The sequence below is a fragment of the Anabrus simplex genome, chromosome 12 (assembly GCF_040414725.1).
Source record: "Anabrus simplex isolate iqAnaSimp1 chromosome 12, ASM4041472v1, whole genome shotgun sequence".
Lineage (NCBI taxonomy): Eukaryota > Metazoa > Arthropoda > Insecta > Orthoptera > Tettigoniidae > Anabrus > Anabrus simplex.
This window is the reverse complement of record NC_090276.1, coordinates 28207940-28234887: the sequence shown is the minus strand read 5'-3', so window position 1 is coordinate 28234887 and position 26948 is coordinate 28207940. Positions and strand designations below refer to the sequence as shown.

The 26948-nt window shown below is 41.7% G+C and overlaps 2 protein-coding genes across 2 annotated transcripts in view; one reads left to right on the top strand and one right to left on the bottom strand.

Annotated features, from left to right (window-relative positions):
• LOC136884117 (uncharacterized) overlaps window positions 1-24581 on the bottom strand; it is a 130515-nt gene extending 105934 nt beyond the window's left edge. Inside the window, exon 1 of the mRNA XM_067156156.2 lies at window positions 24441-24581. Within this exon, the coding sequence (XP_067012257.2) occupies window positions 24441-24581 (141 nt within the window). The remainder of the gene's footprint in view (window positions 1-24440) is intronic.
• A 360-nt stretch (window positions 24582-24941) lies between these two features.
• Dhps (Deoxyhypusine synthase) overlaps window positions 24942-26948 on the top strand; it is a 43325-nt gene continuing 41318 nt past the window's right edge. The window contains exon 1 of the mRNA XM_068229774.1: window positions 24942-25339. Within this exon, the coding sequence (XP_068085875.1) occupies window positions 25210-25339 (130 nt within the window). The 5' untranslated portion in view covers window positions 24942-25209. The remainder of the gene's footprint in view (window positions 25340-26948) is intronic.

The window sequence follows — 26948 nt, the reverse complement described above, 5'->3', positions numbered from 1 at the left end:
TTGGAAATATACACCTCCACCCGTTCTCGAAAATTCTTCATACAAACTACTATGGGACCAAGCAGTCATAACCCATGTCACGCTCGGCAACAATAGGCCAGATATTATTCTAATGGATAAATCAAAAAGATCCGCATCCCTTATAGAAATTGCTTGTCCAAACACCTCCAATCTACAAACAACAATAGCCACAAAGATATCAAAATACACAGAACTGGCAATAGAAATACAACGCCTGTGGAAACTATAATCAGTCACCACAGTTCCAATAGTAATATCATGTACCGATGTTATTCCAAAAAACTTGCGCAGCTCTCTGGCCGCATTAAACCTGCATCATCACACATACGTTGAACTACAGAAAGCCACCCTACTGAGTACCTGCCACATTGTGAAAAAGTTTCTAGGAGCGACTTTTCCTCTGACTTACGCCAAACAGCATTAATTTCCAGACCACAGTTCTAGTAATACTGAAGAACAGATTCCCAAAACGGGAAGATAAGAAGTAGTTTACCAACGTCATCTGTGCATATTTATTGTATAAATGTATATGTTGTACTTATTTCTGTTGTAAATATTTTTAGATAATGTACCTGTGTCTGTTAGGTCATCAGCCCAGAGGCTGGTTGGATCCTCAAATAGCACCACCAGAGGTTATGCGGTTATAAGGAAACCCCAAAAACCAATGGCAGCACCAAAATGAGGCGTACTAGGCAAGATGAGGAGTGAGGTAGTTTGCCATTGCTTTCCTCACTGGGTCAGAAAGTACTATTGCAGCTCGACTGACCCTATGAGCAGCACCTTTCATAACACTCAGATGCACTAGTCATGCTCTGAATGTCATTACTCAGCACTACCCATACCCCAGCAACTTCCATACTGTCACAGCCATGGATGTTGACTGGGACTTCGGTGGAAGCTACACTTTACTCTGGCCTGTGCCAAGAGATGGATGCAAAAGTACCGTATCCATCAAGAAATGACAGCAGGCATATAATGTACCTATAGTTTCATAATCAAGAGGGTGATTCCTTGCCTAGGCCGAGTCAGCCCATTATGTTACCGGCACAAGCCGAGCCTTTCTAAATTGATGTAATAATAATAATAATAATAATAATAATAATAATAATAATAATAATAATAATAATAATAATGTTATTGACTTCACGTCCCACTAACTACTTTTCAGTTTTCGGAGATGCTGAAGTGCCGGAATTTTGTCCTGCAGGAGTTCTTTTACGTGCCAGTAAATCTATCGACAAGAGGCTGACGTATTTGAGCACCTTCAAATACCACCGGACTGAGCCAGGATCGAACCTGACAAGTTAGAGTCAGAACGCCAATGCCTCAACCATCTGAGCCACTCAGCCCGGCACAAAACTAATATTTAATTCTTAATTATCAGTAAGGATACGAAATTATAGAGGTTAAGTAAATTAAATTTCGTGATATTCAGAAATATGATGCCGGGGTACGATTCCCGGCTCTGCCACGAAATTTGAAAAGTGGTACGAGGGCTGGGACGGGGTCCATTCAGCCTCGAGAGGTCATCTGAGTAGAGGCGGGTTCGATACCCGCCTCAGGTATCCTCGAAGTTGTTTTCCGTGGTTTCCCACTTTTCCTCCAAGTAAATGCCAGGATGGTACCTAACTTAAGACTTCCCTCTTCCTTGTCTATCCCTTCCCATCTTTCCATCTCCCCCCCACCACCACCACCACCAAATAAAGCTCCTGTTCAGCATAGCAGATGAGGCGTCCTGGGCGAGGTACTGGTCCTCTTTCCCAGTTGTATCCCAGACCTAAAATCTCACGCTCCAGAACACTGCCCTTGAGGTTGTAGAGGTGGGATCCTTCGCTGAGACCGAGGGAAAAACCAACCCTCTAGATTAAAGGGATTAAGAAATAATAATAATCAAGGTTGTGAGCCCCGGAGGTTTCTTCCAGCCGCCCCTAACCTGGGGTACAAACGCTGACTAAGGCCGTCCAATCTGGGAACAGACGCCTGGGGAATTTTATGTTCTTCAACGAAGATTCAATTCTTGGAGGTAGCTCATCCGCCCTCTCTGCCGTTGGGAGATTCTTCTCTTCATCCCCCATTGAGACCGTTGAAAAGGAGATTTGACTTCAATGGCCACATCCTAAGAATGGACCCGAAAAGGATAACTAAAAGAATCTTCGACTATTTCCGCAATAAGAAAACCAAGCCTAACTGGTTTAAGGAAACTGAGAACGACCTACGAGAGTTCCAAATTACAGAAGAGATGCTTGTAGATAGATCCGCGAAGAAAATAACCAAAGATAAAATAAAGAGGTTTCAGGACAGGGTGAAACCCAAACGACTATACAGGATTTCTGAAGAAGAGAGGAAGGCAAGATCTGAAAGGATGAAAAAGTACTGGGAGGACAGGAAAACACGACTCACTAACCATTGATAGATCTATCGTGCCCCAAAGTGGGTGAAACGGACAACAACAACAACAACAACAATAACAATAATAATAATAATAATAATAATAATAATAATAATAATAATAATAATATACTATTTATATTATTATTTAAATTGTATAACGGTGTTTCATAAAATGGTAATAGCAGGCTCCATAGCCTGAGCCCCGCCGTGTAAGAAAGGCAGCAAACTAAACTAAAAATTGCCATAGACACCCAAACCACTTCCCATCAAAGGAGTCAGCGTCCATGTACCGTAAATGTCATTCACCTGGTAACGAGATTTGAAGTCTATCTAAAAATCTGTAAGTCAGGAACCTTTTCGACGGTCTACTACTACTAATTTTTCTGGGAAAGTTATTACCAAGCATGCCGCCGTGACCGACGAGGCTGCTACGTAACAGAGAACAATTTATGTAACATTTAGCTTATTTATAAGGTAGAGTCGCCAGCATCAAAGTTCAGTAGGCTTCATTGCTTTTTAGATAAAGTCACGTCTAGATGATGATTTCTTTATTTTAAATAGCTCCCTCTGTAGGTCTGTGGGAAAGTGTCGGCCAAAGAAACCCAACGACGTTCGATGTTGGCATGTACAAGATATATATTCGGTATTTACCGGATGAAAATAATTAAAACTCTGCAACAGATCCTCCAAATGGAGTTCCAATTTCAGTCGAAATTGGCGTTGGCACACAAACGGTATACATGACACCTGATCAAAATGCGTGTACACAATAATAATAATAATAATAATAATAATAATAATAATAATAATAATAATAATAATAATAATAATAATAATAATAATAATAACAGTCACCATTAGAAAAAGAAGCTTAAAATTGTATGGTCACCTGATCAGGATGGATAAGAATAGGCTAACAAAAGACACTAAATCTCGCAGTATCTCTAAAAAATCACAACTGGCTTATAAACAAAGATCTTTAGGAAATAAGAAATCTTTCAAGACAGAAAAAAAATTCAGAAACTTATATATGTACAATATACGAACACACACATACAAACACACAAGAAATGCATATTCAAATTACAGAAAGAGACCTGTGCTCATTCTGCTGAGAATATTCTTCTCGTCAGACAGATTCTTCACAGCGAAAGGAACGAGATTATTTCTTATTATTGTGACGGTTTCTTCTTGTATTCCCAAAATCTCTTCCTAGGACCAAATAATTTACTACTATATACAACTCAACCGTCCATCGTAGGCCTATTTAGCTACGCTGATGTCGACATTTATAATCAGGCTCGAAATTCAGTATTTAGAGTTTAGATACGGAGGCTGTCCTTGATATTGCATATTCACTGACTACTGGGCTCTCAGAAAGGGGTTAATTACTTCAAAAGCCTTGTTGATTGTTGTGAGTGGCAGCAAGGGATGGTTATTATTGGAACAGATTGGGGAACCCACATTCTTTCAGAAATAACTACCGTATTCCTATTGACGAAAGAAGCTCTGCACTACGACGGCCTAAGTTTGGAATAACCCTCTATAATACAAATAATACTGTGTTGTGTGCTGTAGCTTTATCAATATGTAAAATCACTCTTCAGCTACTGAATTAAGAAACAGTCATGACCCTCCCCCCCTTACAAGCCATGTGTTCTCCCGCCCCGCGGAGTCTGCGGGGTCTTTATCACCGCCACTGCACCTGTATTATTAAACAAAACTGCCAGTTTATTCCACATCGCATTTAAAAGGTTGAACCGGTCTTTATAGAACCACTCTTTATAAATAATAATAATAATAATGTTATTTGTTTTACGTCCCACTAACTACTCTTTTACGGTTTTCGGAGACGCCGAGGTGCCGGAATTTAGTCCCGCAGGAGTTCTTTTGCGTGCCAGTAAATTTACCGACACGAGGCTGACGTATTTGAGCACCTTCAAATACCACCGGACTGAGCCAGGATCGAACCTGCCAAGTTGGGGTCAGAAGACCAGCGCCTTAACCGTCTGAGCCACTCAGCCCGGCCCACTCTTTATAATTTGGTAAGTTGTTTCCTATGCCTTTGCTGGCAGGACGTAGTGTTTACAGTGCACTATGTCTTCTGGTATAGGCTAGAGCAATTTTGTTACTTTCATAGATCTGTCTCTGTCTTATCCTTGGTTTTGACAATATGAAAGTGACTGAGGTATGAGCGATAGTAGTAATGCCAATTTATGCAGCCAGTCCCTGCTATGAATGGTGTGAAAATGTTGCTCATAGGGTAGATTGGTGTATGCATTTCGGTGGGCTTGGCAGACTGATATGTAATACCAACTCTGACTCGGTGAGGAAAGCAACGGGAAACTACCTCACTCCTCATTTCCCTAGTACGCCTCTTCAGTGATGCCTAGGCCATCTATGACAGCTGATTGCAGAGCTGTTGAGGATTGCACCAGCGGCATTGCTGACGGACTGAACATAAGTTGTTTCCTGCAGTGGAAACTGTGAGAAAACGGATGATCAAATTTCAGTGAGCGTCCCTTCATTTTAAAGTGTATAATCTGAAGGTTCTCGAGGAAATAATAATTTTCGTGAGACTGTCGATTTTCTTGCATAATTGTCTAAACTTCTTACTTTCTTCACGTACCGTAGTTCCAAAGTCTTCCTCTAGGTGCTGGGGTGAGCGGCTCGGTATAATACCATGTGGCTGCCTGGTGGCAGCTAGCGTAGTTCCAAGAGCCTGGCATCATCAATAGGCATGCCAGTTTCAAGCAGTAAGCGTGCTAGTGTACTGTTAAGATGGTAGCGTGAATTTTCTATGAGCCGTGGCTTGAGGCTTTATATATATGAATTTACGGAGTTACCTTCACTAAATAAAGTGCAATATACAAATCAATATACTGCCTTATTTGTTAGGAAATATCCGCATAAACGTGGTCGATCCTACAGAGACTCATCTGAGAGAAATAGTGCGCAGACAGTTTTAATGACAACTAAATCGCAAAGACCAACGGCAATTTCACCCAGGTACCTTGGAATCACGAGTTTTTAAAACATTTTTTAAAATTTTGTTATTGCAGCATTTGTTGCACAAGCCACATTAAATTTAGTACTGGTGCAGTGCATAGTACAGGCTATGTTCCATTGTCCAACATTAGGGGCGTCAGGATCACAGGAGAGACTCAATTTTTTTACAGCATTATAAATATACCATATGAATAAGCTCAATACAAAAGAGATCGTATTAAGAGCGGGCGAGAGCCTTAGTTTCTTCGTAATCCGAATATAGTTGCCCATTACGTTTTACACTTAAAGATTCACGAGTGACCATTAACTTTTCCATGTGTTTTATTACCCAATTCATTACACCGATCTTACAACATAAGAAGGTAAACAAGTTAACTCGTTGAAGTGCTATGAATGGAGCCATCACCAGCCACAGAGTGTCGAGATGACAACACTCAGATTTTGCTGGTTAATTAATTACCAACACTGCACAGGCTGTAGAAAAAAATGAGGGAGAGAAGATTGAGATGGTATGAACAGGTGTTGAGGAGCTCTGCAGATTCAGTTGTCAACCGCGACTCAATCCGAGCAGATTTCGATCTTGCGGAAGTGGATGGACCGCATGAATAATGTCATCTCGAAGGACGCCATGCACCGCAATAAAAGACGAAGGTATTACATGTGTGCGGACTCTGCAATCAACCGGGAAGGACGTCAGGAAAGAGTCGTATAGTGAGTGAAATATGCACAGTATTTGTTGGTTAAACCCAGATCTATCTCTGCCTTAGTGTTTACAGTCCGCTTTGTTTGTTTTCTGACATGGGCTAGAATAATTTTGTGGTGGTGGTGGTGGTGGTGGTGGTCATGGGTGCCCATATGACAGTTTGAAGGGAGGGGGGCAGACCTGGGGGTACGTAGTATTTTTAATATTTTGGAAGATAAGTGGCGACTTGTATTTTGCGGTAGAATAACCCACGGTATCCCCTGCCTGTTGGTGGGGGACGGTACTACAGCTTCTACGCAATACTGACTTTTAAATTATTTTCTTGAAAGGAAAACACCTGACTTCCCTAGATTTTTGCCTTTCCCTGAGAGCTAGGAGGGGGGGGGGGGCACCTTGCTCCCGAGTATGGGCGCCCTTGGTGGTGGTGGTTGTTTTGAGAGGAAGTTTATTCTTCATCGACCTGTCTCAATCTCCTCTTTTGTTATACTGTATGAACCCAAAAGATAGGTCTATATGAGTGACGCTGCAGCCAGTCCCTGCGATGAATGATATGAGTCTGTCGTTTTTAGAGCCACTTGGAGCGTACCTACGTTTCAGTGGGTTTGACAAGTTGATGTACGGAGTTGTCCAACAGCACCTTAAAATTCATGAAGGTTTTCACAGAAAGTGAAGATGCCAGAGTTTGTTAATTTCTTGATAAAAAATTTACAAAGAGATATGACTGGTTTTGAGTTTGCTGTAATAAAAATTCACCAGTGTTGTTTATTTTCTTTCATTTATGCCATGAACCTACCTTGCCACATATCCCAACCGTTTTATAAATGTTATTAAATGTCCTAAAATAGGAAAATCAGCCTCACGAATGTACCACACCCCAAGGTACCTCGTATTCACCTGACTGAGGGGACAATACATATTTATCCAGACCTGGAGTGTTAAGTGCATGTGTCCTTTGGAATTCTTCTTTCTTTCTTAATTAATCCGTTTACCCTCCAGGGTTGGTTTTTCCCTCGGACTCAGCGAGGGATCCCACATCTACCGCCTCAAGAGCAGCGTCCTTGCGAAACATTGGGTTGGGGATACAACTGGGGATGAGGACCAGTACCTCGTCCAGGTCGCCTCATCTGCTATGCTGAACAGGTGGCGTGTGAGGGGGGGGGGGTTGCGAGGGATAGACACGGAAGAAGGGCCCGGCATTTGCCTGGAGGAGAAGTGGAAAACAACTTCGAGGATAGCTGAACTGGGAATCGAACCCATCTCTACTCAGTTGACCTCCCGAGGCTGAGTGTACCCCGTTCCAACCCTCGTACCACTTTTCAAATTTCGTGGCAGAGCCGGGAATCCAACCCGGGCCTCCGGGGGTGGCAGCTAATCACACTAACCACTACACCACAGAGGCGGACATGTATACTGATGTGTATAACTTTCATGTTTATGTTGATGTTCGGGTCCTTATCTAATAAGTTGTCATAGGCATATTCTGTATTTTGCTTCAGAACTATGTGTTATGTGAACTGTGTTTTTGTAAGTTCAGCCGATTTTTCATATGTGGAATTTAGGGCATTTAGTGCATTTAAATATGTAACTACCAAATAAACAGTACCGGTACATGTATTGGTGCTGAGTTGATGCTGTTAGGAGTTCCACGCTTTTCTTTTTCTTTTCGGGATACGTTCTAACATATCGAATTTCACAGCAAAAACACGCTTTCTTAACATAACATGTGTAAAATGTTAGCATTATGAACTGTGTATTATAAGCAGAGAAGGGAATTTTGCCTATTTTATTCCTGTGTTCAAAAACTTAGGCTTTTGAGATATAAATTCGTTTCAGGGTCTTTTTAGCTAGATTTTATTGGTCTTATTGTGTCTATAAATGTATATTTCAGGGGTTTGTGCTTATTTGGAATATAATTGCCTTTCTGATGCCTTTTGACTGTGAAGCAGGATTTTTTCCAGTGCATTATATTGTAGCTGGTGTGCTCGACAGAATCATCTTCTCTATTCTCAATATCTGTTTACCCACGAACAAAAAACGGGAATTCTCGGAAGTCACCAGAAATAGTGCTTGGGAAATTTCCATCAGGAGAAACAAGGAACAATTTGATCTCAAAACCTTCAACCCCTTCAACCTCCTAAGACACATACAAGAACCAATCAACGTCGAACTGTGTTGCACGTTGCACCACCTATATCCCCTATCTCCCTCTCGACGCGAACTGTTGTATGTGTTTGCTTCATCTTCAGAACGTGTTGTGATTTACTGTGAAGAAGAAGAAGAAGAAGAAGAAGAAGAAGAAGAAGAAGAAGAAGTGCGTCCGCGGGAATGCCCAAAGAAAAATATTCGGAAGTCCTACTGGCTGGAGGAGGGGATCACAGAAGATCCCAATTTCACTACGGATGGAAGAGTAGTCTTCTGCAAAGCTTGCTGTAAGGAGGTAAGTTCGTTTGTTCCTTTTGTTGTGATTGAAAGCTTACGATCGCATTTCACTGTAGCATTTATAGGCCTAATTAATTTATGTATTGTGGTACTTCGTTTTGTTGCAATGCTGTATTAGTCGTGAACTTTCAATAATTTATATTACTAAAATGTAAATAATCGTTTAATTCCTGGACGAGGAGTTAGAACGCCGGTGATCTCTTGTCATAGAGTGGATGAAAATTAAAAATCGGTATTTTGAACTGTGATTCATTTCATGTGAAAAATAGAGATTTAAAACTAAAATGCAATATTTAAAACTCCCTTTAAAAAAATCGTAACTTTAACCAGTCTTATGTGTAAGCTGTAGCGAACTCTATTTTCCTTCCGCCAAGCCTTCGCGAAACATACCCGTTGTAAGTTGCAGATCCAATGTGGCGCAGCTAGAAGGATGTCACAGAGGCTAGACGTACAACATGGCACTGCTCGGACGATGTCATAGCACTCATAGCATGTTTTACAAAGCTGCCAAAGACTATCTTTACAAGACCAGGCCAGTGAAAGGACCGTTGGTCTGGATTGCTGAGGTCCGGTTAGTAACCGTTGTGCTAGGGGGCAAGCATCCCCTAGCGTCTTGCTAAATTGTGACACAAAGTAAGGTGTTTTTTTTTTTTTTACTTTTTATAATTTGTTTTACGTCGCACCGACACAGATAGGTCTTATGGCGACAATGGATAGGAAAGGCCTAGGAGTGGGAAGGAAGCGGCCGTGGCCTTAATTAAGATACAGCCCCAGCATTTGCCTGGTGTGAAAATGGGAAAGCACGGAAAACCATCTTCAGGGCTCCCGACAGTGGGGTTCGAACCCACAATCTCCCGGATGCAAGTTCACAGCTGCGCGCCCCAAACCGCACGGCCAACTCGCCCGGTAAAAGTAAGGTAATAGACGCATGCCACGACAATTTCAAATTACGCGGTTTTCTAATTTTCAACGAGGATGGCAGCTTTGTGGGCTCACGTGATGCAGGGTCTATTGCAGGCAACAGAAAATAGTCTCCATGACAGCTGACCCGGCTGACCAAAGCCGGCGAATAGCAACAAATAAAATGTTCACAAATTTGAGATTTATAGTATTACGTTTTAATTTTTCTATGTAAGTAAGAATGCTGCTAGAGGCAGCTTGGTGGGTCCCTGGCAAGAATAAAGGAAGAATCTCTCCTCTACGCTACTCAGGTATCGTTTCACGTCATTTGTAATATTTTTTCACCCGATGAACTCGACACGATACTGCCAAATTATAACCGAAAAATCTTTGAAGAATATTTTTTCATGTAAATTACGAATTCCCTTGTTCCCACTTTAAAGTTTTGTACTTCTGGAAACATCTTTAATAGTTTTTTTTTAAATGAAACTGTTACCGTGTTTTGGTGGTAGTTATGCATGAAAGAAGGTGCTGGGTGGTGAATAGGTCTCAAGCTACTAAAGTGAAATTAATTTTAAAAATTTAACAAGGTTATATTTTCTTTTCAAAATTAGATAACAACAAATAGAACAGGTACTTAGTAGCCGAAACACAATTGAAAAATACATTTACATAGGTACCCCATTTGGGGCTTCAAAAGTCAGAAACATAACTCTTGGGCAATCAGCTCAGTTTTACCCCAAACACAATTTTAACAGAGGGGCAGAAAACCCCATTCATACCTAGGAGCCCTTGCTCCAAATTACACTGAAAAACCTCCTCGAGGCATACAATATACAATTTTCAAAAGAGCCACTCGCTCTCAATTTTAAGCCTCTCCCAGGCCACACCAAACTCCACCTCTAAGCTGTCCTCAAAGGACATATACACAGGGGTAAAATACCCAACCTACTGAGGTCTATTAAATGACAAGAAGGTTAATACATGACCTCTAAAATACGATTTGAGGGGAGGCGAACTTGCACTCCTAATACACTTTGTTCAAGACCTACTTGGCCTTAGGCCGTTAGTGCAAGGGCTAATCCCATACTACAGAGGTGACTTAAGAAAATAACAATTTACATTACATTACGGAAGAATTGGTTGAGAAAATAAGTTCACCTCCAGACAATGTGAGTGGGAGCTCGAGAGGGATAAGCACTCTCTATCCCGATATGTCGTTTTAAAAGAGAATATATGAAAAGAGTAGTTACATTTTAGGAAAAGGTTACATGGTTGAACGCTTAGAACCCGCCCCGAAAGTTAAACTGCTGAGCTAGCAAAGAAAGAAGTTATAAATCGGCCATTACCTTGTTGTTGACCGCTGCCGAGGAAAGAGGCGCTTCCCGCCTCCTGCTATGTACTTAATACACTGAAAGATGGAACAGAAGTGGCCGAGAGACCCAAAAATCAGCAGTTTAAATACTCTCGCGGAAGTTTCTAGGCGTTAGGGGAATGAAAACACCCTCCCACAAACACTTTATTGGGTAGGACACAGCAACATATTCAAGTTGGGGGAAGATACATCTGATTGGATAGAAATTAATTTAAGAAATTCGGGATTGGTTAGGTTCAACACAAGGGGAAAGAAGGGGTGAATATTGCCAACTTAAACAATGACTGAAAGAAATTTAACAAAGAACAAACTCTTGAAATTAAATTTTCTCCAACAAAATAGTTCTTTGACTCCGCACTAGGTTGCACTATTGTTGATCTTCAGTAGTGTCCTCTAGGAGAGAAAGTTTACACTTCTTACTTCAAGCGAAACAAAAACACATCAAAAATGACACAGTTCAAAAACTCAAAATTTTCCACGTGGTGACATCTTCTGAGAAGGTAAAGAATTAATAGCGTAGATAAAGTTCAGACTTCCTCCAGCAGAGGAGTTTCAACTGGCGCACATTTTAAATTAGCGGAGTGGAGGTGTACCGCCCGTTACAGACCTCCCCCCCCAAAAGTTCCTCCCGGGGTGACACATGAAATTGTTTGAAAACAAGGTCCAAGTTTTGATGTAGAAATGGAGATTAATTGCCAAAAAAAAATTTATAAGGTTTTCTTAATTTGGTTTGATTTGGTTTCAAAATTTTGTTGTTGCAGATGAAGAATAGTTTTTAAGTTTGTAGAAGTAGAATTCTGAGGATAAACTTTTAATACTTAAAAGTGATGAAAAATTTTGCAATGTCCACCAAATATTGCTGTTGAATTCCCAAGTGTAGTCATTACTTATAGTAACTGTTCATGTAGTAGATGGTGATGAAGTGGGATGGCCAGACCGGCCGTTGCGGCTTGCGTCCGAAGGAGGCCGCTCGGACCCCTCAAGTACCCTGAGATACCGCTCGCCCGCACTATGAGGGGAGCAGAGGTGTTGAAACACGCCGCGCCCGCGGTGAACATATACAGGCTGCGGGCAAATAGCTGGTCGTGCGCCGCACATCAGCCTTGGCCGGGAGGAGAGCTCCGGCTCGCCGTGCACATGTCGTCCTCGCTGGGGCCGAGGGGGCCCGTCCTCGAACCCAGCCGCGGCACAGCGCCGCGCGGCTGCGGGGGCACTGAAACATTAAAGCTAGGCGGCAGAATTGTGTTGGACCATCATGTTTTTGAGGGCACAGGCTTGGTGAAGAGGTTGAGGGGTCAGCGGCGTGCAGATGTCCATGGCATTTAATATAATTCAGCCACAGTGTGTATTGGAGCAGGAGACGGGAGCGTGGTAATGGCCGAGGCAAGGACAGAATGGCAGTTTAACGGATCGGGGGAGGTTTACAAGAAATGCTTAAATATAGAGAAATATAATAGAAGGAGCAGAAAGCCTTAAGAGTTGAACTCAAAAAAAATATAACCTTCATATTCCTTTCAAATTATATGAAGCAAGTTGACACAAAATTTACACTGGTTTCACCTGTGACAGGTGAACCCTAAATATCCTCTCGGTGGCTGGATTGCTTACTAACAATGTAACCGGAGTAAGAAAATCGAGAATGATGCATGGCCCATGAAATCTGGGGGCAAGCTTGCCCGCGGGAACAAAATTCTTGACCATCACCTGGTCACCTACCTTCAAAGTGGTGGGTCTCCGTCCACGATCATACTTTTCCCTAACCTTTTCATGAGATACCTTAAGATTGGCTTTAGCCTTCTTCCAAAGATCTTTAATATTATCCGGATCTATTGTCTCGGGTAGAATGTCACTCAGAGACCAAAGGTTAGAGAGCGGCGTGTTGGGAACAAACTTGAACATCAAGGAAGCTGGAGTTAACTTATGAGATTCATGAACCGCCGAATTCAAAGCAAAAGCTAACCAATGCAGGGACGTGTCCCACCTGGAATGATCTTCATGATGATAGGCAATAAGTGCGGACCTGAGATTACGGTTAACCCGTTCAGCCAGGGATGGTTGAGGGTAATAAGCAGAAGTAGTTACATGAGAGATGGACAAGTCTAAACAGAATTTACGAAAAAGATTAGATGTAAAAGCCTTAGCATTATCAGATACAATATATTGGCACGGACCAAAAGAAGCAAAAATAGAATTTAGGCAAGTAATGGTAGACTGAGCGGTAGCCAGCTTAGTCGGAAATAACCAAGAAAATCTGGTAAAACCATCTACACATACAAGGATGAATTTGTTGGCATTTCCCTTTGACTGGGGGAATGGTCCTACATAATCAATATACAGGCGTTCCATGGGGCGCGATGCTTGATGCGAAGAAAAAAGGCCTACCTTGGTGGACATGGTCGGTTTACTAAGCAAACAGGATTTACAAGCCTTTACTAGTTCACGGATTTCACCGTCCATACCTTTCCAGATGAACATTTCACGAATCTTTTCACGAGTTTTAAAGATACCAAGATGCCCTCCTAATGGGGTCTCATGATAATACTTGAAGATCATAGGTACAAGAACCGCTGGAACAACAACCTTCATCATCTTATCATGCCTCGAAGGGCAACATAGAACACCATTCCTCAGAACATAAGGGACAACATGTTCCCCAGAAGAAAGGGTTTCCATTATCGGAGCCAGCGTCGGATCTTCACGTTGGTATTTCTCGATATCCCTAAAGAGCATGGGGGCATCCGTTAAGATGGCATTAACATCAGATAGTATGGACTCGGGCGGTGATGAACTGTCGACCGGTTCGTGGGTCTCGACGTCGTTAGAAAACATACGGCTGAGTCCACCAGCGACAATATTTTCGGTACCTCTGATATGTCTAACATCAAACTGGAAGGCAGAAATACGGATGGCCCAGCGGGCTATACGACCAGTACGACGCGGCCTACCTAAGACCCAGCTTAAGGCTTGATTATCTGTCTCCAGGTCGAATTTGACATGTTCCAGATAGAGACGGAACTTCTCTAAGGCGAATAAGACTGCCAAACCTTCGAGCTCATAGATGGAATGCTTGGCTTCTTGAGCCGACAATGTCCTAGACGCATAGGCGATGGGGCGCCTCCCTAGTTCAGTCTCTTGAAGAAGGACTGCAGCTACCGCTGACGACGACGCGTCGGTTTGGACGATGAATTTCTTCGAGAAATCAGGCATAGCAAGTACAGGGGCATTACAAAGTGCTAATTTAAGGTCTTCAAAAGCGGCTTGTTGAGAAGGTCCCCACTCGAATATGATGCCTTTCCTACGAAGAAGGTTTAAGGGCGCCGCTCTATTGGCGAAGTTAGGAATAAACTTCCTGAAGAAATTCACCATACCTATGAACCTGGCGATACCTTTAATGTCCTTGGGAGGTTTGAAATCACGGATGGCCTGTGTTCTAGAATGATCGACTGCTACACCATCAGGTGACATAATATGCCCTAGGAAAGACATAGAGGGCTTAGCAAAGGCAACCTTGGACAACTTAACAGTTAACCCAGCCTTACGAAGGCGATCGAGAACCTCTCGCAGATGATCTAGATGTTCTTCAAAAGTCTCTGAAAATACGACGACATCATCCAAGTAGTGATATAAGTACTCAAATTTGATGTCGGAGAAGACCCTATCTAGTAGCCTAGTGAGTACAGCTGCTCCCGTGGGGAGCCCGAAAGGCACGCGGTTGTATTCATATAAATTCCAGTCCGTGGCAAACGCTGTAAGATGTTTAGACTCTTCGGCCAGGGGAATTTGATTATAGGCCTGATTCAAGTCCAAGATAGTAAAGAACTTGGCCTTACGAAACCATGAAAAACAAGAATGAAGGTCGGGAAGGGGCACAGATTGTAACACCACCTTCCGATTGAGAGCCCTATAATCAATGACAGGCCTGAAGCCTCCTTGGGGTTTCGGAACTAGAAAAATAGGCGAAGAATACGCCGACTTAGAGGGCCTAATAATACCATCCTTCAACATCTGATCGATAATTTCTTTCAGTGCCTTCATTTTAGGTGGAGATAGTCTATACGGTGGAAAACGGACAGGAATCGAATCCGTGACCTCAATTTTGTATTCGATCAGGTCAGTAACACCAAGAGTATCAGAAAACACCTCTGGAAACGACTGACACAGCTTACGAATACTATCAGCCTGCTCCTCAGGTAGATGTCTAAGGTCTAACAACATCTCATCCTGGGTAGGCGAAATAGAAGAACATGATACAGATTTACACTTTAATAGAGGAATGCTACAATTAGAGGCAAATTTGAAGGTGCAAGACCTACTCTGAAGATCGAGCACAAGACCAGTGTGAGAGATAAAGTCCGCTCTCAATATAATGGGGCAAGACAAGAGCTTGGCCACAAACAATTTAACTTTCCATGTGAATTGAAAAATACGAATTTTGACATATAAGGAACCGAGAATTTCTAATGGAGAGGAATTAGCCGAAACGTATTGGATCGCCGACAAACAATAGTTAGGAAGCTTACAAACAGATTTCAATTTTGAATACCAATAAGCCGAAATAATAGAACAAACACTACCTGAATCTAAGAGAGCTGTTATAGGCTCGTTATTTAACTCAATTTTGAGAAAGGGGACCGGTGCGGGGGAATCCGCCGCAATCCTAAGACACTCTTTGGGACCTTCAAAAGATGAATTTGAAAATTGCTCGTTCCCTGAATTTACAACCTGTTTACCCGGGGCTGAGTCTCGGGAAGATGGATTAGTCGACTCAGCCGAAGCCACTAGTCACTTTTTGTTATTGGCATAGGTGGAATTTGCACCAGAAGTTGAGCAGGAGGGGGTGCTATTCGAATTGGGACAATTCTTGGCGATATGTGAGAAAGCCCCACATTTAAAACAGCCTTGTGATGAACCCGCTCCATTATTTGCCCTACTAGACTTGATCAGAGGACACTTATTGCGCAGATGGTCAGGCGACCCGCAAGCATAACATTTACGGGGATTGACTGGTCGGCGAGGTGGAGGCCGAGTGTTACTAAAGGAAGGCGGGGGTTCTTTCGCGACACGCAAAGAATCGGCGTATCTAACTCCTTCCGCTGAGACGGCCAATGCTTCAAGTTCAGAGAAGGTTTGCGGACACGCCGCGAAACACAAATATGACCTATAGGGAGGTGAAATTCCCTCTACAATAGCCTGTACAATCTGATCTTCAGGAAAATGAAGGGCAAACACCCTAGTATAAAACTTAATGTCCTGAATGAAATCAGCCAAGTTTTCATCCAAGCGTTGTACACGGTAATAGTACTTCTGAATAAGGGAGGACCTGGCCCTAGCCGGGATGAAGTTAGCTAGCAAATGGGCATGGAAATCCTCAATAGATGATTGCTCGGCAATGGCTCTTACTATTTTATCTGAGAGAATACCAATAGCATACGGATAGATGATTTGCAAAATTTGACATGGAGAAAGAGAAAACACAAGGGCATGATCCTGAAATTCAACTAGAAATCTTAAAAAAGAAATTACATCACTGGTGGTATTAACGGAAAACTTAGAGATACCTCTGAGCAACATTGCCAATGGATGAGGCAAGCTGCTAAACCCGGGTGACATAGTAGGTAAAGGTTTCAATGGCAAGGAAGTTAATTCAGAACGGATGTTACTCAATGATGCACGACGTTCAGATTCGTTGTCCAATGGGGCAGGGATAGTTTGAGCAGCAACGGTTATCCTATTAACTTCTCCCTTGGGAGGCGCTTCCTCACTACCTGCATTCACTGTAGTGGGTAGATCGCTTTTGGGAGGAACCTCCCCTGTTAACAATTGAGTGACCTTGCTAGATAATTCAGACATATTTTCAAGCAGCGTACTAGCTTCCTTCTTCTGAACGTCATTCAACTTTAGAGACAACAGATCGTTAACCCTATTCGAAAAATGATATAGCCTAGCTTGCACACGCTTAATTTGATTAGGAGAAGGATCATTTTCATCAAAAAAACTAACTACAGAAGCTAGCCCAGTAATATTCTCCGTGATCGTGGAAAGAGAGTCGTCAATTTCTTTCTCTCCCAAATTGGGGATGGAAATAGGCAAATCTAGGGACTCTCTAAGCTTGTTTGTGTCTACTGCAACCGTGCCTCCAGACTGTACATTTCTAATAGTCAATTCATAGATCAACTCCTCCTTGCGCAAATAGTTAAGATGGAGAACATCGCGAGGGCCGGGCATGGTGACAGAACAATTTTGAAAAACTCAAAAAACTCCAGCAACTGGGAAAATAGTTAGAGTTCGGAACAAACAATATTTAGCCGTCAAAAGGGGCTAAATTGAGACCCATTCAACCACGCTCTGCTACCACTTGTTACCGTGTTTTGGTGGTAGTTATGCATGAAAGAAGGTGCTGGGTGGTGAATAGGTCTCAAGCTACTAAAGTGAAATTAATTTTAAAAATTTAACAAGGTTATATTTTCTTTTCAAAATTAGATAACAACAAATAGAACAGGTACTTAGTAGCCGAAACACAATTGAAAAATACATTTACATAGGTACCCCATTTGGGGCTTCAAAAGTCAGAAACATAACTCTTGGGCAATCAGCTCAGTTTTACCCCAAACACAATTTTAACAGAGGGGCAGAAAACCCCATTCATACCTAGGAGCCCTTGCTCCAAATTACACTGAAAAACCTCCTCGAGGCATACAATATACAATTTTCAAAAGAGCCACTCGCTCTCAATTTTAAGCCTCTCCCAGGCCACACCAAACTCCACCTCTAAGCTGTCCTCAAAGGACATATACACAGGGGTAAAATACCCAACCTACTGAGGTCTATTAAATGACAAGAAGGTTAATACATGACCTCTAAAATACGATTTGAGGGGAGGCGAACTTGCACTCCTAATACACTTTGTTCAAGACCTACTTGGCCTTAGGCCGTTAGTGCAAGGGCTAATCCCATACTACAGAGGTGACTTAAGAAAATAACAATTTACATTACATTACGGAAGAATTGGTTGAGAAAATAAGTTCACCTCCAGACAATGTGAGTGGGAGCTCGAGAGGGATAAGCACTCTCTATCCCGATATGTCGTTTTAAAAGAGAATATATGAAAAGAGTAGTTACATTTTAGGAAAAGGTTACATGGTTGAACGCTTAGAACCCGCCCCGAAAGTTAAACTGCTGAGCTAGCAAAGAAAGAAGTTATAAATCGGCCATTACCTTGTTGTTGACCGCTGCCGAGGAAAGAGGCGCTTCCCGCCTCCTGCTATGTACTTAATACACTGAAAGATGGAACAGAAGTGGCCGAGAGACCCAAAAATCAGCAGTTTAAATACTCTCGCGGAAGTTTCTAGGCGTTAGGGGAATGAAAACACCCTCCCACAAACACTTTATTGGGTAGGACACAGCAACATATTCAAGTTGGGGGAAGATATATCTGATTGGATAGAAATTAATTTAAGAAATTCGGGATTGGTTAGGTTCAACACAAGGGGAAAGAAGGGGTGAATATTGCCAACTTAAACAATGACTGAAAGAAATTTAACAAAGAACAAACTCTTGAAATTAAATTTTCTCCAACAAAATAGTTCTTTGACTCCGCACTAGGTTGCACTATTGTTGATCTTCAGTAGTGTCCTCTAGGAGAGAAAGTTTACACTTCTTACTTCAAGCGAAACAAAAACACATCAAAAATGACACAGTTCAAAAACTCAAAATTTTCCACGTGGTGACATCTTCTGAGAAGGTAAAGAATTAATAGCGTAGATAAAGTTCAGACTTCCTCCAGCAGAGGAGAACTGGCGCACATTTTAAATTAGCGGAGTGGAGGTGTACCGCCCGGTACAGAAACAAATGCATGGTATACAAGCTTACTGTACTCAACATTATTGCCTATTGGTCCAACTGTAGAAATTTAAGATATAGAAAGATTGTAATTTAAGTCAATTTTATTTTTTCAGATCAAGTGTGAAAGAAATACTATATATTTTATTTCACTGCCCTGACAGTTGCCCAGTGCCTGCAGGTCATTCAGGCCATGGATGAAAAGAATGCTGTCTGCATAAGAGAAGCTAAGAAAGCCTTGTTCGGCACATCGGTTCCATCCGATTTGGTATTCCTGAAGGCAAACTTCAACAAGCTGCCGGAAGCAATCACCGCGTTCGAGACGGGTGGCATGCACCTGGTGGAGTCATTGAGGATTATGGAAGAAGTCGGGAAGTTTTGACTGAACCTCTGGGAAGGTAGTCGCTGTCAGCGAAAAGTTCCTGCAGCGGAATCAAGGGTGGAAAGCGATGGTAAAAGTAGCCAGGGTCCTACGTGGTGAGGTAGATGAAACAACGGAACTACGACCAGATGAAGTTGCGTCATTGAAGTTTTGTCCGATCAGTTCTTTTGATGTTGAGAAATCTTTCTCTCAGTACAAAAACATTCTGCACGACAGGAGAACAAGTTTGTTACCGGAAAACTTTGAAAAGTTGGTTGTTGTAAATTCCTTTTATAATAATTGAGTGTGTTATTAAATTATAAGTTTTTTCATGGCTATTTTGATGCCTACTTTACTCGTTGGTGCCTAATTACATGCTTATTTTGGCTATTTTAAGAGCCTATATGCCTGCATATTTTAACTGTTTTAGTGCCTATAATTCTCATTCCTAATTATAAGCAACACAACGTAATGAGCATTAAAGCCAGATTAGGTGCCCCCCCTCCCCCCTTTGAGGGGAACGATAGATTTCGAACCCGCTGCGCGAAGTGCTCCTCTTCCTGTGGAGTTTGGTGTGCTGATTAGTGCGTTTGGTTTGCTGTGGAGCTGTATGTTACCTCCTCTTGTCTCCACAAGAGCATCGATAAGTTCTGGCGTGGCAGTCTCGAAAGAAAGATAAGGGCCTCGAAGGGCGTGGAAATGAAATACTCCTTAGGCCTCGAGTGCTCTAATACCGTCGGGGTCGGAACAGAAAAAAGAGTTGACCAAGGGAGGTCGGATAGGATAGGTGAGAGTGCGGAGCCTGGCACAAGTAAGTGGAAGCAATGCCAGGACTCAGCTAAGGACCCCGTGGTTGCCAACCCACGCTCCCAAGTTGAGAGCCCCTGGTACCCCTTTCAGTCACCTCTTACGACAGGCAGGTGATAGCGTGGGTGTTATTCTACAGCCGCCACCCACAGGTTATATTAGATTTTAGTTTCAAGCACGAGAACATTATTTTAATGAACGGTAATTTCTACAGACACGGTAGTGGTAGCGGTGATAGTAATGTTTGTCTCTGAAAGTGGTGGTGATTATTGTTTTAATAGGAAGTACAACTGGGCAACCATCCTCTGTTAACAATAATCAGAGGGAAAAAATTAAAAGGGATCCGACACTTCGAAAAATAAAGGTATCAGACAAAGAAAGACAAGGTCCACGAAGCGTGTGAAAATAAAAGATTCCCTTTGCCTCGATACCTAATACCGTCGGCATCGACAAAGAACAAAGAGAGGTCGGATAGGATACAGGAGAGAGAGAAGGTGGTGGTGGTGATTATTGTTTTAAGAGGAAGTACAACTAGGCAACCATCCTCCGCTATCCGTAACTTCGGAATTAAGTAAGATGAAGAGGTTAAACTATGTTATGTCCCTTGGAATTGACCTCAGCATAGAAGGAGAAGAAAAGGGGCTAATCTTTCGGAAAATGAATGTATCGGCTAAATAAAAGTGCTACGCCTCACAACCCTATGACATCTAGAAGAAATGTCCTCTAAGTTGGAAGAGAACAAGGGTTAGGCCGGGTGAGGTCAGCTAGGCATGGACATCACTCCATGCTCACAATTTGAAAGTCACTCGGAGAGTAATATATGGGAATTTTGAAATGAAATGTCCCCTTTGTTATTTGAATTCCACGTAAAACCGAAGGTCCCGTGGATATGATCACGGTAAAAGTCTTCTCGGGTTTGCTTATTTTCAGAGTGGCCATCATTGGTATTCATAGCACTATGGAGCCGCGCACAATGAGTATACTGGACAAAATAAAGCAATTTCAGTTCTCCTTAGTGTAACGGTTAGTGCTATTAGCTTCCGTCTTCGGGGGCCCGGGTTCGATTTCCGACACTGCCAGAAATTTAAGATTGGCAAGTGGGCTAGAATGTGGTTAAATACGGACATGCAGCCCACTTCCATTGGGAGTGTGCTTGAAAAGAGCTGCACCACCACGGAAAGAGGATACGAGTTTACAGCCTGCCTGGTGGCCAAGATAGTTAAGGCTAAAAGCCTGGATTCAATATCAAACCTCTCCGCAAAGTTAATTAATGGAGTGAGGGTATATGACACCACTGATGATGATGATGATGATGATTCGTCCGTCGGATGGAGACGTTAAGCCTTGAACAGACCTCCTGTTTTTCTACAAGAGTAGGCTATATGCTGACATCGGGTTTCACCCTCTCTCTATCGCATTATCATGAATCATGATCATTCAAAACCCAGACGCGTAGATCTCCCAAAGGCGTCAAATAGAAAGATCTGGACCAGGCGAGCCGAACATACCGTCGGATACTACCAGCACAAGAAGCCATACGCTAAATAAATAAATCCTTAAAAACTGTAGATCCTATTTAGGCCCTATTTGAATTCCTGGTGTAGAACCCAGACGCGCAGGCCTCCCAAAGGAGTCGAATAGAAAGATCTGGACCAGACGAGCCGAACATACCCCCGGACACTACCAGGACTAAAAGCCATATGCTAAATAAATAAATCCTTAAATGCTGTAGTTCCTATTTGGGCCCTATTTGAATTCCTGGTGTAGAACCCAGACGCGCAGGCCTCCCAAAGGCGTCGAATAGAAAGATCTGGACCAGACGAGCCGAACATACCCTCGGACACTACTGGCATTAAAAGCCATACGCTAAAGAAATAAATCCTTAAATATGGTAGGGCCTATTTGGGCCCTATTTGAATGCCTAGTATAGAACCCAGACGCGCAGGTCTCCCAAAGGTGTCAAATAGAAAGACCTGGATCAGGCGAGCCGAACATATCCTCGGACACTACCAGTACTAAAAGCCATATGCTAAAGGCGTCAAATAGAAAGATCTGGACCAGGCGAGCCGAACATACCGTCGGATACCACCAGCACAAGAAGCCATGAATCCTTAAATACTTAAGGTCCTATTTGGGCCTTATTTGAATTCTTGGTGTAGAACTGTAAGACCCTAGAGCAGCCAATCCCAAACTGTGGTCTGTGGACCCCTGTGGGGCCACGACGATAATTGAAGGGGTCTGCAATAATAATGTAAGTTGTAAGTATTTGAAGAGTGAAATTTTATTGGTCTGCCTCTGTGGTGTAGTGGTTAGTGTGATTAGCTGCCATCCCCGGAGGCCCGGGTTCGATTCCTGGCTCTACCACGAAATTTGAAAAGTGGTACGAGGGCTGGAACGGGTTCCACTCAGCCTCAGCCTCAGAGGTAGGTTCGATTCCCACCTCAGCCATCCTGGAAGTGGTTTTCCATGGTTTCCCACTTCTCCTCCAGGCAAATGCTAGGATGGTACCTAACTTAAAGCCACGGCCGCTTCCTTCCCTCTTCCTTGCCTATCCCTTCCAGTCTTCCCATCCCCCACCAAGGCCCCTGTTCAGCATAGCAGGTGAGGCCGCCTGGGCGAGCTACTAGTCATACTCCCCAGTTGTATCCCCGACCCAATGTCTCATGCTCCAGGACACTGCCCTTGAGGCGGTAGAGGTGGGATCCGAGGGAAAAACCAACCCTGGAGGGTAAGCAGATGAAGAAAGAAGAAATTTTATTGTACACACACAATTCATGGACCATTATACTAAATTTGGAAACTGTGTCTTCACTTGCATAAGTTACATACAGTATAGGTAACTCTTAATTTGGCCGATGGTAGGTACAAGGCAGTGTAACTGATGTAATTGTGAGACACTTGGATTGCTAGTATCCACACTCATACCATATTTTCCGCCTCTGGTTGAGATAATCCCGTGGAACAGAAATCTCTTCTTTGAAACTGAACATCAACTGCCCTCTCTTGAGGAAGATCAACTAGCCAAAGTATCTTGGCAGAGAGAAAGTGAAAAAAAATTGAAATATGATATGGATTTAGAATTAGATGGAGTTGCCTGTTTAGCTCCAGGAAGTCCCATGAATGTATCACAACACGTGTCTGATGGATTTTTGGATCCATGGCATCCCCTGTACCCTACAATTTCTAGAAAGGAAATAGACTACTATGTTTAATGTCTTTTATGACAACATACCTGTGTGAACGTACCTTTTCTACTCTCACAGAAATTAAATGAAGTACTGAAACAGAGCTAATGTAAGGCTGATCTTTGGCTTCGAGTGACTACGCTTGTAAAACGTTTGATCCGTCCCATTTATCCAATCACCACAACAAGTGAATTTTTTCAACTAAGTTTCCCGATCCAGACTGTTGTAATTATTAGCCAAGTGCCCCATTGTTTTATAGTTTCCATGCATTTATAAAGTATATTTATGTAAATGAAAGTAAATATTTATATAAAGTCAAACATGGCATCACTAAATAATTCTGTTTTTTGTTTACTGAATGTAGTATTATGTTCTGTGGCTAAGGGTCCTTGGATGTACATGCGATAAGCTCAGGGGGCCTCAGAGACAAAAAGTTTGGGAAACTCTGCCCTAGAGTACAACCATATTGCTGCGATTCGCCCTTCTGCAGGCAGTAATGAAATGGCCATTGATTATTGTTCATGTGGTTATGACTTACGACACTGAATAATACCACCAAATGTTTATAACATTTTTAAAATTTTCTTAGCAACAGACGTTGATACCTAATAAGTGTTGATAATGGAACACCAATGTGACTTCTATTTTCGATATTAGCAACATTTCCCTTGCTTAAAGTTGGAATTCAAGAGGACAAATTGGGGCAAATGTCCATTTATAGGAAGGGGAATTAGGGATTGGAATAATTCACTAAGGGGGATGTTTGATAAATTTACAACTTTTTTGAAATTATTTAAGAAAAGATTAGGTAAACAACTAACAGGGAATCTGTCATCTGGGCGACAGATCAGGGAAGTCTGACTATTTCCCTCCGGTCCACTGTCGCCCGCTAATGAAAGCCAGTCAGCGAGTCATGTTATGTGAGGTGTGTTATAGTAACGTTCAATGTAAACGAAGCTTAATCATAATAATAATAATAATAATAATAATAATACTTGCTTTACGTCCCACTAACGACTTTTTACGGTTTTCGGAAACGACCAGGTGCCGGAATTCAATCCCGCAGGAGTTCTATTACATGCCAGTAAATCTACCCACATGAGGCTGAAGTATTTGAGCACCTTCAAATACCACCGGACAGAGCCAGGATCGAATTTGCCAAGTTGGGGTCAGAAGGCCAGCGCCTCAATCGTCTGAAAACAAAACTTAACCTGACAAATGTTGGTAACATTCTTTGATCTTTACCGACTTCTTGTGGATAATCAAATTTCCATACCAACAGGGGAAATCTGTTTCTGACGTGAGATGTTGATTACAAATTCACAAGCGTTTCACGAAATGCACGTGTTAACAACACCTGTGTAAACGTGGCTAACACTGAAACACAATACAAAAACCTTTATAACTAACCTCAAAGAAAGTTATAGAAGTAGAATCATGCTGTTCATCTCGTGAATTTTCATTGTATCCATAATGATACTGATATTCCTTTTCATCTTCCAGGTCTATTTCATCATCTTCAGAGTCATAAAGAGAGCTGTCAGTTTGCATACTTTTCACTGGCCCTTCACTTTTCACGTATACGCGAGAGTCGAACAGGAGTATTAACTATCTCTGAAAGCAACTTCCGTACGTTTGAAGTTCCCACAAAAATAAATGAATATCGTTAAACATGCTGAAACTGGTAATCTTGCCAATCATTTTTCCATAACGAAGAATCAGAACTGAACTACAGATACAATTAATTTTCCTTTATGTTACACACCTATAGAGTTATAAACGTTTATGAAGACTTTTTATGGCTTATTTCTAATTACGAAGATAAAAAAAAGTTATTATTCTTTCTTGCAGTAGAGTACGTCATATTGGCTACAATGATATTGTCAATATGGAGTAAATAGTAGACTGGTCTATCAATGTGAACGTCTTATTGAGTGATTCTTTTGTAACACAGTCCCTAAAATGTAACCAGTGATCAGTTTACCTAAGTATAATTTTGGGTGTTGTAATACATAAATAGTGTAGTGAATGTAATCTACACTTATGTATTTTGTGTAGGTTAAGGGATGACAGGTGTCGGGGCACATGCATGACAAATACTTGAGTGCAGCTCATTTGTAGGCTAATCTAATCCGTCTAATTTTCACGCTGAACTTATAGTGGATTTGAAATTAAAGAAATGTCCGAAATCACAGAAGAATTCACTGAGGGAGTCAAAGAACCCTCTGAAGGTGAAATCCCTGAAAAAGCAAAGAATGCCGTTCTCGTGGAAAGTATGCCCTTGCCAGCTGGAACACCGACTGTGAAGGGTAATTTATTAATTTTATGTGGAGTTTATGTCGTATATATCTTGTTGTGATTTTCATGTTTGATGATACATATCATCCAATGTCAGAGAGTGAAAATAGATAAACTCAGTAATGGAGAACATATTATATCAATTACTTGTTACTGTATATGTATAGGAGAGTGAATTAACTCAGTCATTTGGCACGACACGTACACGGTACCTATTAAGCAAGTAACATAAGAGACTTGTGAGTCTCTACCAACTTTCCACAAAGAAAAATAACCCCACTCGTAACATTTTCAAGACCATGAATGAAAATACAGTAGAGCCCCAGAAATTCTAGATAAGTGGGGCTGACACTGCCTCAGATTAAAAAAAAAAAAAAAAAAAACCAGCTCAGATAACTCGGAAATAAGAACAAATTAATTGGTAATATATGAGTGTATATTTAATGTGTACAAGAAATAAGTCAAAAATACAGTAGGTTGCATAGCCTACGTGTGTTAGACATATTGTAACATTAGTCATAAATGAAAGAGAAGTTCCACCTAATCAATACTAATAAAAAAAAATAGTATTGATTAGGTGGAACTTCTCTTTCATTTATGACTTATGGTGACTATCAGTATGGAATAAAAAAATGAAATTTATCAATCAAGATATTGTAACATTACCAAGTTTAAAAGGAACACGAGTTTAAATTTTTAAAGTGTTATCCAGAGTCTTTTGTTATAAAATAAGGCCTCATTTTTTAAGAACAACATGGAGCCATCTTCTAAGGTGCATAGTATGAGTCAACGTACTATACACGAACCTTTTCTTGATACCAGGTTTTACGGGGGTGAGAAGTAAGGAGGGAGCTCTCCCGGTTCCGATTATACAGCCAACTGAACGAAAATGAAATCTGAATTGAATCGATAATATTATAGATCAATATGAATTTCCTAAACTTCTGTTATCTTAAGCCAACAACTGTGTCACACACACATTATAGGCTATAACATATAACATTTCTCAATGTGAATCTTGTTCCTAGCATGAATTCTATAGTTTGGCTTTGCTGTTTAAACAACAACAGTACTAGTAGGCGTACGTAAAGCGTACGCCAGATGTCTCATGGCGATGCATAACCGATTCATGGTTTGTGTTTACTCCGTCTAATGACGGAATATATGATGTATTGAATAGGAGGATACTTTCATTTTTCGCCATTGTAAAGTGAAAACCGTCAATACGGAATGATTCTAATATCTTGTCATGGTTTGTGTTTCAAAGGTTGCCGATACGAATCTCAAAGATAACTGAGTTCTACCGATTCAGCACTAGGGAGCTCAGGTATCAAGAAAAGGTTCGCATATAGTAGCTTCCACTTGCTGCTCAGTGTAAACCAGTGCTGTGTCTAGTACTGCCTAACCCTTGGTATCTTTCACTGGCACTGTCGCCACTGTCTTCGGTTCACTTATCATTTCAACTATTGAAAGTTTTGATCAAGGTTAGCAATAATGTACAGGTGCACGCACTACTGTTAGCAGTAACAGTCAGCCTGCCATTGATTTATTTTTAATGACAGTTGCCGCTGGCTGGGGGTTACTTTCCTGACATCATAATCATGTATTTTTAGTCTTACA